The 14,549-nt window shown below is 40.4% G+C and overlaps 1 protein-coding gene across 1 annotated transcript; it reads right to left on the bottom strand.

Moving 5' to 3' along the window:
• Nucleotides 1–2,241: 2,241 nt before the first annotated feature.
• On the bottom strand, nucleotides 2,242–7,701 carry LOC122405443 (segmentation protein even-skipped). The gene is made up of 3 exons (XM_043410187.1): nucleotides 7,554–7,701; nucleotides 5,056–5,249; nucleotides 2,242–3,006 (listed from the first exon to the last, which is right to left on the bottom strand). Exons 1-3 carry the CDS (start codon nucleotides 7,699–7,701, stop codon nucleotides 2,242–2,244), a joined length of 1,107 nt encoding a protein of 368 aa, XP_043266122.1.
• Between the last annotated feature and the right edge of the window lie 6,848 nt (nucleotides 7,702–14,549).

Genomic DNA, 14,549 nt, shown 5'->3' with positions numbered 1-14,549 from the left:
CCTACGTCCCCTGATAAAGGGAATCGGCGACTTTCGCGCGGATGTGTGAAAATGGAGGAAAGGCCCGAGGCTATTACAAACGTCGAAGGGAGGGGAGAGATAAATACAGTGATTGATTCGAAACTCCTGCGAAGCTGGGATTGATGGATGTTGTGTCTTGGGAGAACTGTTAAGAATTTATTTAAGCCATGCATTGAAAATGGACTACGAATATCGTGCAAAATTCCTCTAATAAATGGAAAAAAGAAACAACATTTAGAATTCAGTGTTCTTAATATCAAAATCGAAAGAACAGAAGTTTATAGAAATAGCCTGATAATAGTTACGAGGGTCGATGGGTAACCAAAGTCTCCAATTTTATAAAATATTTTAATGAAACTGATTTAAAAATAAATTGTACTCCAAACGCCCATATTTATATTTATTCCATTCAGAAACATTCTGGTTTACCTACCCTTAATTTACAGGAACTTGAACTTCGACATTCGATGGAAAATGTCGACTTTTCAATATTTCCTTCGACTTTGGAAACAAGCAGACGCCTAATTAACCTCTTCACGCCCTTGACCACATATGTGAATGTTTAGATTTTTTTTTTATAATTATAGTTACTGTCTATAATAAATAGACCCCCAAAAAATCATCCCTGAAGAGCTAAAAACGCTAAAAATTCTATCAAAGATTTTATTACGTTAGAAAACCGAAATGCACGTTTAGACCAACGATTTGAGATCACCAAATGCAGAATAAAATTTGTTTCTGCCCCCCCATTACTCGTGCAACGTTGAAGACCTTGGTTACCAATCGACTTTCTGTTTAAAAAGAAAGTTTAAGAATTTCCTCTGAGAAAGCTGCAGTTGAAAATGGACCTAATGGAGTAATAATTGTAATAGATCGTGTATAGTTCATATATAATATTTATTCTCCGCCTCTATCTTCATATATTCGCACCTCTTTGCGTAGACATATAGATACTTAAGCATAAATATCCACAGTCTAATCGAAATGTCTCGGATATTCGTCGAGCTCTACAAATTCTTACGCAACGGCTACAATAAATTACTTAAAACTCGAATTTTTACTGTACATTTGCTACAACGCTAACATTCTAATCACGGCTTAAGCATATCGACGTCTCTTTACATCCGTATATATATATATATCCTGTACAAATTTCGCGCAGCGATCTCGTTATCGTTATTAACAGGTACAAGGTTCTTTACAACCGACTGACGTATTTACACCGCGAAACGAAATTTTTTTTGTTTTCTTTTTTTTTAGTCCCGACACGATTGGCAGTTCGACTGATTCACTGTGCACGACGGATGTCTCTTACGAGGGACTCTGTACAGTTCTATGTACACGCTTTGACTGGATTTGGAAATCTAACTCTAAACGTCCTCTCACCCACGCTATATGTACACTTACATCTAACACAACAGACGATATACCAAACAATTTACATCCAATTATGATATGTACATCCAACGAGCTACGGGTTCGATCGGCTCTAAAACAATGATTCCCAACCGTCGTGTCGCGAAACAGCTTCTTAGCATCTTTGCGGAGATTATTAAGAACTTTTCGTCTTCGATAACAGTTCATAACACGACCAAACCAGCAGCTAAACTATCAGTAATCTTTGGTCAGGCGACTCCGCGATGCTCAGGCTACAATGATCGACTAAAACAGCGACGAGATCAAGAGCTTGGGGAACATTCGTTCCTGAAACCTTTTCCTCCATTTTCGCGAGGGGGAAATCACAAAAAAAAACGACAAAACAACATTGTATTCCTGTGGGAGTCACTTACAAAGTGCATACGATTTGCAGAGGAAGTAAATTTGATTTGGAGTGCAAAATATGTGGGGTCAACAAAGACTGTGTCAAACGGTCTTTTCGCGCGGAGTAAATCGTGTCGTGTGATTGACCCTTCAGTTGCAATTGACCCACGGAAACCATGCTGTTCAAAGCTCATGGTCGCCTGGACCACGGGCTTGAGACGATGTTGATCCTATCGTGTGTTACGAATGATGCGACTCAGGTTCCGCCAGTAGTCGTTCCCAGAACGAGTCAAAGTGTACGGCTGTCCACGGTCAATAGACAACATTCTTCGCGGTTGATCTTCCTTCGCCCACGAAACGTAGTCGTGAGCTCCAGGAAGGTTAAGAATCACTGCTCCAAGAGAGACTCTCCCTTTGTCGGGGTTCGATCGATTCCAAGCATCCTCCGAATCGTTGCTTTTACGCCCTCTCGGTGATGTCGTTCTTGTAGGGCTGGAAGAGCTTGGGCGGGTCCATCTTGGTCGCCTGTACCACGCTGGGCGTCGAGACGATGCTCCCGTAGGATGTCTTGCTCTCGAAGGCGCCGATCGTTTGAATGGCGGTCGGCAGACCGGCGATGCTGATCCCCGAGGGTAGTTTAATCTGCGCGGAGGGGTGGGTGACAGGTGGCGGGCTGGTCTTGTCGTGCATCTGCTGGCCGTTGTGGTGCGGGTGATGGGGCTGCGTCCCGACGCAGTCGCAGTCGCTGGACGCGTCCGAGTGCACCGGACTGAGCTCGGGCAACAGGGTCGGTCTGTAGGTGGCGGCGGCGCTCGTCGGTTGGTTGTTCACCTGGAAGGCGGTGTTGCCCACAGTGGGAACGCCCAGACCAGGCAAGTGTAGGGGTGGCAGCGAAGGGTGAGGCTGCAGGAGATGAGGGTGAGCCGGATAAGCGGCCGCGGTGCGCGGATGTGGACGATGCAGGGACGACGCGCTGGTGGTGGGCACCGTCGGGTACGGGGTGTACCTGGCGGCGTAATACGCAGCCGCCGCCGCTGCCGGATAACTTGGCGCCAGGTGAGACGGCGGCAGACCCGGTGCGCCGTGGTACGGCGGCGGAGGTAGCGTAGCCGTCGCTGCCGCCAGCAACGTCGCCGCCAGCGTCGGGTCCGTGTACATGGCGTACGGCCACGCCATCGCCATACGCTGACGCTTGTCCTTCATGCGACGGTTTTGGAACCAGACCTGCAATTTTAAAAGAAACCAAACGATTAGCTAAACGAAATATAAAAACGTTTAGATTGGGTCTATCAGGACGTTACACAGTGTTCCAAACTTTATTATTCCCGCGAGTATTGACACGTACAGTGGTGTCTTGATCTATGACGATTGGGAACCTGTACTTTATTACTCCTGCGATGTTATATCGTATTTTTGAAAATTGGAGTGATGCAACATAGTTGTGGGAACCAATACAACTACTGTTTTAATCCTAGGAATTTTGGACTTAAATTATTTTTTTTTGGATTTAAATTATAAAGTTCACGTTAAATTTTTTGTGAGAAACGATTAGTTTGTATTCTGGAATGAAGAAATACGAGAAAACTTGGATCTTCCACAGCTTAACAGATATAGTAGGAACCGTATAATACGAAGGAATACTAATGCTATATGCTATAAATTATAAAGTTCACGACAAATTTTTCGTAAGAAACGATCAGTTTGTATTAATTCTGAAATTAAACCTTGGATCTTCTACAGCTTAACAGATATAGTAGGAACCGTATAATACGAACGAATACTAATGCTATATGCTATAAATTATAAAGTTCACGACAAATTTTTCGTAAGAAACGATCAGTTTGTATTAAATTTGAAATTAAAACTTGGATCTTCTACATCTTAATGAGCAAAGAATATATTTTCGAGCAGTAAAAAATGTAAAGCAAAAAGATTTGAACGAAGCAATGGTCTTCACCAGCACGTGTACGAAGATTTAAAGAAGCATTGAATGGTACTGCTAAAATATTTTAAAACCAACAAAGATGTCCTCGCCACGTTAATTTAATAAACACACTGGGGACTGTTTAAAATTTTTTGCATTGTATTTGCGTCGAATTAGAACCAATTACTGTATTTAAAGCGTACTGCAATCAATTTCGATCGAGACTCATTCGTACTTTACGACTGTAGAGAGTTCGAAGTCGGGAAGGGAAATGGAGTCCGGAGCGTAATGTTTCCGTCGTTTAACACTTCGATCATTTTCATCGGTAAGCGTTTTATAGCTACGGTATATTGTTTACAGCTAGAAGGCCCGTGGCAGTGCGAGATGAGAAATTAAGGGATCCATTAAAGATAAAGGCGGACCGGGGGGAAAACCGTTAATTAAAGTTATTAACACCTCCGACCGGATCGACCGGTCGCGGTCGAAAGATATTAAGAAGTCACGGAAAAAGGATCAAGGGGATCGAGGCGAAGCAAAAACCGAGAAGCTCGTGTTTGCTTTTCGTGATTGACTGTTTGCTCGGTCGAGAAGGAACGAAAAGAATCGACGGGAGTTCTACTCCCCTCCTCCTTTTCTCTCTCTTTGCGAGCTATGATCGCCAATCAAGTATGGCGGTGCGCGCAAAAAAAACCTCCGACCGTTCTCCGCTCGTCCTGCGCGGCTAAAAGCTTCTAATTGACCTGATCGAGCGTCTCCGGCGGACGATTTTTACAACTTCGACCAGATCCGTTTCACTCGTCGAATTTTAATAATTCATCAAGATACAAAGCATCACGCTAATATTTTTGTGGTATTTATCTTCGTAGCCTCTGTTCACAATTTTGCCTCTACTTCAGCGAAAAGTCAACCCTTACTAGGTAACGATTCGTGCTCCAAAATGGCCGCTCGCGAAGGGTTGGAAATGCCCGTAGCGAAACTAATTTTCACAAAAAAAGATACTGAACCGTTCGATGAGCTCTAAAGGAATCTGGTAACGCTAATTTCTTTCACAATGTATCCGCGAACCTCTCACGAAATTACGCAACGAAGAGTGAAATAGCGTTCAAGGCTTTCCCATCTGTTCCCCCGTGACGGTCGATTACCGGCATTAATTAAACAGACCGAGGTGTTAACGGAACACTTTTCTACGCGCGGGTCGGTCGATGAGGTCACTGTTTACTGAACTTTACCGCGACGTGTTTGCCCATCCTCGATAAATATACCGGCGCGATGGCGCGCGGAGAGGATGAAACGGTTTCCTAATTGGAAGGTCGGCGTGATTAGAAGAAAAAAAAAAAGTTTCCACACACCTTGATCGTGGACTCGGGCAGGTGCAGTTGCGCGGCCAATTCGCATCGCCTCGGCCTGCTCACGTAATTCTCCCTGTGAAACTCTTTCTCCAATCGCGAGAGCTGCTCCCTGGTAAAGGCCGTTCTGTACCTTCTGATATTTGGATCCATCGAGGACAACGGTTGCTGTTGCTGTTGATGCGATGGCGACGTTTCTGCAAACAAAATACAATACACGTTAATTCATGATATTCCCAATTATCGAATAATTCCAGTTAATCTTTCCAAAATGGTGTCTGTTCACTCGAGAACACCGTCGATTCGTATTGATGCTACTTGTATACCAGTTTTGTGTGTATCTTTCATTTTCTAACTCAGTGGAAAATTCCAATTATACGCGCCAGAAGTAAACATTGATGATTAAAGATAATTGTCAGTTTACGTAAGAATCTAAAGTTTGTATTCGTTATTCGCGAATGGACCGTCGCAAGTAGGCTGGAGACGACGCGATTTGTCTGAACAAACTGCCTGCAACGGAAGGCGGCTTCGTTCTTGTTTCCGTAACGCGATTACAACGTTGTCGGCCCCCGGAAGCAGCGGGTGATCGCATTTAGGATCGTGTAAACGAGTAGAAAGGACCACCAGCGTTCGCTGGACCTCACCTGGACTTCTTTCGAAAACCCCGGGGAGGCTTGTTCCCTTTAAAAATGATTCTCTTCGGTTCCCCGAACGTAAACTTCGCGTTTCGATCGAATCTCTCGACGTATCGGTAATCTCTTGACTGCTAACTTCTCGATAAAGTCAAAGATAAATAGAAGAAGAAAACAGAGGATCCCTTAAATCGACTTCGAGAAGATCGTTGTGCATCCTAAATATTCACGATCCGGTTCGAACGATTTGCATGCTTCGAACGCGATCTCCAGAAAGGGGGTCCGTCGAACAGTGAAGCGTTTGATTTCGGGAAACGCGCCGGAAAAATGAACCGTTAATTTCTTTTTGAAGTAGGGACAATGGGCTAAGGGTTGCGGGCATAAAACTCGCGATTGACAATTTTCCTCCCCCCCTCCAGCAATAAACGGATCTTCCGGAACGAGCCCTCGGTAATCAGGAAGCAGCCATAAAATAATTACCGCAATAAACAGGCATTTCCACGAAGGGATTGGCCGATTCCCGGCAGTCGTATTTATTTTCACGGTCGTTTTGTGCCGCCTCAATAACCTCTAACTTCGCCCGGTCCCCGATAACTACCCCGTGACTCGAATCGACAGGGTCGACGAGTAATCAATTGGATTAACAGTTCCAAGTCGTTAACCCTCTGATTCTCGAGGCGCAAGTAATTGCCTGCGTATAATGCAATAATTGCGCGAATCTCGCTGGTTTTTCGCGTGGGCGACGCGGTAATTATGGAAAACCCGTTCGTCAATGGTGCACAGTCTTCCGTTCAAGACGTTCATTATTTTGAACGTTCGCACCTCTGATACAATGGACAACATTTCTATAAAAACACCACGATACTTCCGGTAAATATTGATTTATTCTGTAAACTTATAGTAGTTACCCCAAAACCCTATAAGTGTCTTTATTGCGAGTTCTCGAGTTTATAAATGAAAATATTTACTGTTCACGTTGGTTAAGAAATTTAATCAGTGGGAAACATTGTTAATGACCTGAAAAGGGCGATTATTTGAATCGATCGCTTTGAAAATAGTGGAAGGATATTTAACATTTTTTGGGGGTCAGATATTGGATAAAAATTGAATTTAAAATACTGAATATAAATATAATATGAAAACTGTGACTGGGTTCTGTGAATAAACGTCTCTTTCAACGGTTTAACACAGCGAATTCAAATTATTGCAAATACGTCTTTTCGACGGTACGGTGAACGTTTGTATTTTGAAACGCGAAACATCGGGACACAGTAAGTCGTAGATTACATACACAAACATAATTGAGACAATATAGTATGGAAACTCGATATTCCCTGTACGATACAAAGAGACTGCATTTATTTTACTTTTGGACAAAATTGCCTCGAAGGCTTTGAGCGTGAATATTCACGAGTCTTTCAATATTGATCCTATATAATTTGAAATACATTTTGAAAGGGTTGAACATGTGTACATCTTTCTACATGTGTCTGCTATCTTCGATTTTAAGTTCCACGAAAGTAATATAAACAAGCTTATAACGTTTGTAAGAAGTACAGCGCAAAGATGGAGATCTGTGTTAAGAATCTACCTATTACGAGCTGTTCAGTCAAAGAAAGGAATAAGAAACACTTGACGATCTTGTAAAAATTATAAAATTTTATCAACAAGACGATCAAGCTAAGTAAAACCTATCGTTCGAACCACGAGTTCTTTACGCCAAGTTTCAAGTGCTCAAATGCAAGTTTACGAATATAAAGTCACCGTCCGTTATTCGAGATACACTCTATCCATCGTAATCTATCACCAAACCTATTTGCAAACTCTTTTTACAAATAATTCTTGACAACAAGGATCGTCAAAGCTCACCTTTTTCCGGCGTCTTCGACATGTTTCCCGCCGGCGGACTATGCGGCGGGCTGAGCTGATACTGTGGCGGTACCAGATCCACCACGATCGTCTCCTCCTCCCTCTGATCCCTCTGTTGATCCTCAAAGTTCCTTTGAAAGCCCTGCATCCTCGTCAGCTCGGTGAACAGGTCGCACCACTGTTTTCACTGATCCTTTTTTCCCCCCCGAGAACGTTCGTTTACTTTCACTGAACCAAGTCTTGGAGTTCTTGTTAATTTTCACGAAGATGCGCGCACAAGGGGGAAACTCGCTCTTCGCCGCGAACTTCCGGGACTCGTAGACCACGGTTCTTCGTGCCTACAGCGTACCAAAATCTCAACGAGAAGTGCTAACGTGCGACTGAGAGGACGACCTGGTCTACAGAGAATTTATACGACCTTGCCAATCGGTCGAGCGACCATCGTTCCGTCACGCTCGACGATTGGTCGCCGCCTCTGCGCTCGTCCTCCCATTGGCCCGACCAAAACTCCTAGCTCTGCCTATTTTCTCCTTCGCGAATCCCCCCCCCTACCACTCTTCACTTCGCTCCGCGACCATCAGGCTACGAAGAGATGCATTTTTACGAGATGCGCCAACAGCATTAACTTATGCATCGAGCTCGCGGATATTATCCGTCGTTATTTCCTCGCGCAAATTCGCCTCCGACGGCGCTGATCAACTTCGATTTCGTAAGAGGGTGGAGCCTTCGACGACGAAATCCGCGCCGAATTCGATACGCCGGAACGACGCGACGGTTAATTTTTCGTCTATAATGGGTGAAATTGTAGAAAAATTAATTGCCAATTCCGGTATTACGACCCCCGGTTATGGAGACGAAAGATGGAATTAAATATTGGAGCTAGTCTTCCCCCCCGGATATACGATGACTATAATTTCGCAACGGGTGCATTTTGTAGCATTTTCAGAGTGTAAAACGTAATCAAAGATTCATCTTTTGTAGTCCCATTTTGATCATTTTATTGAAAATCTTGAATCTTGGACGCTTTCACCTGGATATTGCCACTATGAAGAAAAGAAAACTGATCCTAAAATAGAGTAAAGGGTAAAGGGTCAAATATGCCCTTGAACGAAATGTGACATACGATCGGTCCATCGATAGAGCATCAAGAAAAAACGTTCTGTGCCAAATTTTAACCATCTATCTTGTTTGGAAGGGTAGTTATTGAGAAAATTCGGATTAACGAATTTCTGCCTCTTTCCCCTATTTAATCGAGTACAAAAATTATGAAAAAAATCTGGCGCATTGCGGTTATTGAGATACGTGTTTGAGAATTTTTTTCCGATTTTTCGATTCCAAATCCTAGGTGTGAAAAATTGAAAACGCAAAAAAAACACAGAAAAATACGAATTTCGTATTGAAGCTTTCGAGGCACTAGATTTCTATAATTACTGTAAATGCGTATTGTCACTGGTTATCTCCCTGAATTTTTTCAGATTTTTTGGTCGGGTCCGCCGCAGTAGCAAAAATCAAAAACCGATTTTTTCGATGTTTTCCGCGTGAAAAAGCATCTTATACTTTGAATTTTTGTATTCTCTTTAATAGATAACGATATTGTATGGTTTTAAAGAGAAAGGAGACATAATATTTAAACTCGATATTTGTGTAATATGTAACTTCAAAGAACTTTCGATCTTTGTTCAGCCATTTTAATATTGGGGTTTAATCTGAAATATATCTGGGGTCCAAATTTTAACACAGAAAAGTGTAAAAAACGAAAGATAAAAACGTCGTTAAGGCGATTCCGAGTTCGACTTTCTATTTCTGTTGCTGTTGCAATAAAATAATTGAAAAGGGAGGAATACACATTCGAAAGTAGCGTTTACGTGGAAAAGTTAGTTACACACGGCAGGTGATGTTCAGGTAGGCCAGGAAGCGTGGCATTGTAGATAAATCGTTAATATTAACCCGTGGAGCATCGAGACCATCGAACACAACGAGCAAATCCTCTTAATGGCAGCTTATTTGCGATTATGTTCGACGCTCACTGTAAACATAATTATCTCCGAATCCGACCGTGAAACTTCGATTTCATCTCGTGACGTTGGAATGGAGAACACAGGAAGAAGCGTCGAAATTACGTGAATTGTAATAATTACTTTATTAACAAGTAGGGCAAAAAAAATAATCTGACGTAAAGTTTGTTGGGCATTAATTACACAATTTAAACGGTTAAAAAATTCTATCCTCACATCAACTCTTTACCAACTGCGTATTGTACTCCAAAACATCTAAAAAAACTTGAATCTATACAACTTCTAAAATACGTAATTTAACATGAAAGTTTTAATATTCATCGTGTCCTATTAAGATCGAAGATTCTTGTAATGTCCTATTATAAATTGCTATTTGATTAGAATAAATTGCGTTTGGAAGAATTTATTTAGAAAACTAATGTACGAACTCGAGATTGCCAAGAGTTTCGAGAATTTGGAGTTTTATTATTCGAATGAAATGGTGCTTAATCTTGCACGGTAAACCGAAGAAGTGTCTGACGGTGAGGACCATTGTGACGAGAACGTCCGAAGATGGGAACATTTTTGTGTCGAAGACTCGGAGCGCAATAACGCCATAAAAAGCAAGGAACTCGGCTCCTACCACCGCCACGGGTATTTCCTTAAAGACCGACTGTCCTCGTAAAAACTCTGCTCTATTTTAAACGACCCTGCGATTGTAAATATTTCTCTCGTCTCTCTTCCTTCTTTTTTTTTGAAACCGTGCAAACAAGCCGAATGGTCCGCTTTCTGGTGTGTCGCCATTCTTATGGAAATAATAGCAACTCGTAACTCGAAAACATTCGAACTCTTACGATCATAAATATGTTCAATTTTTTAAAAAACAGTGTATCGAAATTTGAATTTACCAAGTAATTATTAATTTCAATTGAACAATACATACCGACAAAATGGCCAAAGAATGAAAATTCTATAAACTGTCGACTTAAAATTTAAAATCGTATTTACAAGATTAGAATGTAATTTTATTTTAAGAGGTCTGCGACAAATGTCCTTTTTATTGAGGTCAGATAAAGTTCGAGGGGCCCTCGGTTACGCGTAATTGCCTTTTAAGAAATTAATAAGAAATTTATTGGATACCAAGGAACGAGGTATTCTTATTTTTACGATATTCCAAGAATTCCACACTCCCGTACGGAGCTCATTGTTTGGACAGGTATGAACATTACGCGCAGGTATGCCAAACATTGTTGACCGAAATTAGATTAAACACCATTATCTATTCTTCTTCATATTTTCTCCAACTATTGTCCATCTCGCTAACGATCGGCGAACGTGCTCGCGCGCTACCAATAAATCATACGAAAATTCCACCGGATCCAGGTAGGATAGAGTGGCAATTTCTGCGATACAATGCCGCGCTCAAAATTGGATCAGAGATTGCTAATAATTTTTGCACAACTTCGGACTGTTCGACGTTTACGACGACACCTAAATTCGTACTTAAGGTTAATCTTTAACGAGTCTCTTTCGCGGAGCACGTTTTAATTCGGCGTTAATTCGCTCCGCCGAGCCGCGACCCGTGAAACTGTCATGGCGTCGGTGATCGGTGAGATTTTATACAGGTTTAACGAAAACCAAACTTTATTCGACATTCGAACATCCTTTCAGCGAGATATTCCACGTAGATTTCTGGATTTCTGTTTAATATATAAGTTTTTAGCAATGAAACTTATTTACTGCTGAAGAAATACTCAGACATTAGTGTTAATAGATTTGAAGTTCATAAAAATTAACATTTTTCGTTTTTTCTGTGAACCCTATTTCGAAAAGTTGTAAAACCACATTAGGGGGAATATTCGTTCCGATAGTAGAAATAAAAATTGCATATTGATCTCTTTTCAAGATGGCGGCGCCATCGTTTGGGACACAAAGGCTTTACGAAAGGTATTAATCAGCAATTTGGCAGCAATGTGATTACGTTAGCCTACCCAAATCACTATACTAATAATAATTTCTTTCGTCGAAGCTATACCAAAGGTAGCCCTCTTCTACAGAACGTTAAGAGATTATAGTCTCAATCAAATCATCAAATTAACGTTCAGTTTTCTATTTTGAGTACTAGTCGGGAATAGCAAGGTTTACGTTACCTGGATCGCATTGTATTTTGCATTAGGGTCGCGTTCCAGGTATTTTGGGACTCGAGGCAATAATGATGTATGGCAATATTTGCCCATTTGCTTTGTGGTAGATAAATATGCACCTTCATCGTACAATTTTTTACGTACGATAAAAATACTGTATTTAAAATTATACGATTATACTCTTCAAAGAGACGAAATAATTTTTCTGTATTTTCTAACAAATTTTCTATGATATCTGGCGTATAAAAATATGGCGTCTCTTGACTTCGTCACATTTAGATTTCGATAAACTAATAACGCCGTATTAATTCGAATTAATTTCCGATGAGCTTCTTTCTTTCTACAAAAAAAAAGTTTTACTCAAAACGAGGCGAATCGGTTACCTGGCGGTCTAACGAGACGCCCGAATCTTATTTCGCCTAATTTCGACCTGAAACCGAAACTGGATCAACGGTACCATTCGACGCCATAATTCACTGTCAGGACGGGGCCAACAAACTTATCGACCATTTATTAGGATCCACCATACCGCCTGAAACGGTATCGATCTTTTTTCACCAAAAGATTCCATTTTTCCACAACGCGAGCATTATTTTCGCGCGTCTTTTACGGCGGTGCTGTAACAACATTCCCGTTGAAATACGGCTGGTCGTTAAATCTGGAGCATTTTTTCGACGTTGGAGCGATCGGGAAGAAATGCTTGGGACTTTGAGTTGGTCTAATTTAAAGTGCACGGTCGGTGGACCCGGCAGAGAAACGGTGCTTCGAATGAAATCGCAAAAATGGAATTACGAGGCCGTTATTGCGACGGGTGTCTCGTGGGATTCTTGCGTCACCGTTCCGTCAAACTGTCGGTCGTATTTTCAAATGCTTAACGGTGGCCACCGCGTTCAAGAAATAAGGCTGATCGTCGCGATTCTCTTACGAGACCGGATTTTTAATAAACGCGTTCCTCTGTTAAAAGCACGTGGTTCATCGAAGTGAAATTATTCGATTGTATTTACTGTATTTTGTAATCAGTATACGTACTTCATTAATTGAATGCAAACAACAATATTATCGTGGAATTATGATCAGTGATGTGATTCGTAATTAATAAATCGCTTTCTCTTTAGTGGATTATTACTTGATTCTTGAAAAAGGGGTAGAGAAAACTAGTTTTCTATTCAATTATTATCCGAGTAATTCGACGTAATTGCCTGTGACTGTGTTTATAAGTTCTACAGGGATTCAGAAAGAAAAATAAGATCCTTCGGAAGCAGAATGGATTATGAGTCGACATAAAGTGAGAGAACTCCCATAAAAATGGTCCAATTTCATTGAAATTTATTTACGTAGTAGAGCTCACGGATACTTACAAAAAAGTATTGAACAAAATTTCTGTAGAACGTCAAAGAAATTTATTAAAAATGAAAATTTTAAAGAAGAATCAACAGGAAGTAGCTACAGAAATTCAAAAATTTCAAATCATTCTAAAAAAATTATTTTTAGTGGCAGAGGTCAATTACAATCATTTTTGGTGAATAGGAATACCCTCGAAATTCTACGCATTTTCGAGAAAAAAATTCGAATAAACATGAAATTTTTCAAAGAAATTAAAAATTTTCAGATCGTTAAAAAAAAATTATTTTTAGTTGCAGGGGTCAATTATAATCATGTTTGGTGAATAGACATACCCTCGAAATCCTAAGCACTTTCGAGAAAAAAATTCGAGTAGATGTGAAATTTTGGGGCAAAATTAAAAATTTTCAGATCATTATAAAAAAATTATTTTTAGTTACAGGGGTCAATTACGATCATTTTTGGTGAATAGACTTACCTCTGAATTCCTACCCAGTTTTGAGAAAAAAATTCGAGAATGTGTGACATTTTTCGGCGAAATTAAAAATTTTCAGATCGTTATAAAAAAATTATTTTTAGTTGCAGGAGTTAATTACAATCATTTTTGATTGATAGACATACCCCCGAAATCCCACCCACTTTCGAGAAAAAAATTCCTAACCGAAAATCTAGTGTGAGGCCGCCCGAAAATCTTTAAAACATCATAACTCCTGAACGGATTGGAGGATTTTAATGTTTGAAACGGCAAACAACGCGTACTTTAATGGGGAATACGTAGAAATCGCAAAAATATTCGAAAAGTTGATCCTTGACCCCGCAAAATAAAAAAACCCCCATAAAAATGGTTCAATTTTCAAACGACCATAACTCCTAGAACAGTGAATATATTTCAATGAAATTTTTTTCTGAAGTTGAGTTCATGGGTACCTACAAAAAAGTATTAGACAACATTTCCGAACAGCGTCAAACAAATCGATTAAAAATCGAAAACGAATTTTTAACGAAAATCGACAGGGGTTAGGTGCCTAAATTCTGCTTAAAAAAAAAAATTTCAAATCGCTCTGAAAAAATTATTTTCGGTTGCGGGGGTCAATTATAATCATTTTTGGTGAGTAGACGTACCCCCGAAATTCTACGCATTTTCAAGAAAAAAATTCGAGTAGGTGGACAAATTCGACAAAATTAAAAAATTTCAAATCGCTCTGAAAAAATTATTTTCGGTTGCGGGGGTCAATTATAATCATTTTTGGTGAGTAGACGTACCCCCGAAATTCTACGCATTTTCAAGAAAAAAATTCGAGTAGGTGGACAAATTCGACAAAATTAAAAAATTTCAAATCGCTCTGAAAAAATTATTTTCGGTTGCGGGGGTCAATTATAATCATTTTTGGTGAGTAGACGTACCCCCGAAATTCTACGCATTTTCAAGAAAAAAATTCGAGTAGGTGGACAAATTCGACAAAATTAAAAAATTCCAAATCGCTCTGAAAAAATTATTTTCGGTTGCGAGGATCAAT

The sequence above is a fragment of the Colletes gigas genome, unplaced genomic scaffold, assembly GCF_013123115.1.
Source record: "Colletes gigas isolate AHSC1104 unplaced genomic scaffold, ASM1312311v1 Colletes_gigas_Sc00004, whole genome shotgun sequence".
Lineage (NCBI taxonomy): Eukaryota > Metazoa > Arthropoda > Insecta > Hymenoptera > Colletidae > Colletes > Colletes gigas.
This window is presented reverse-complemented; position numbering and strand designations above follow the sequence as displayed.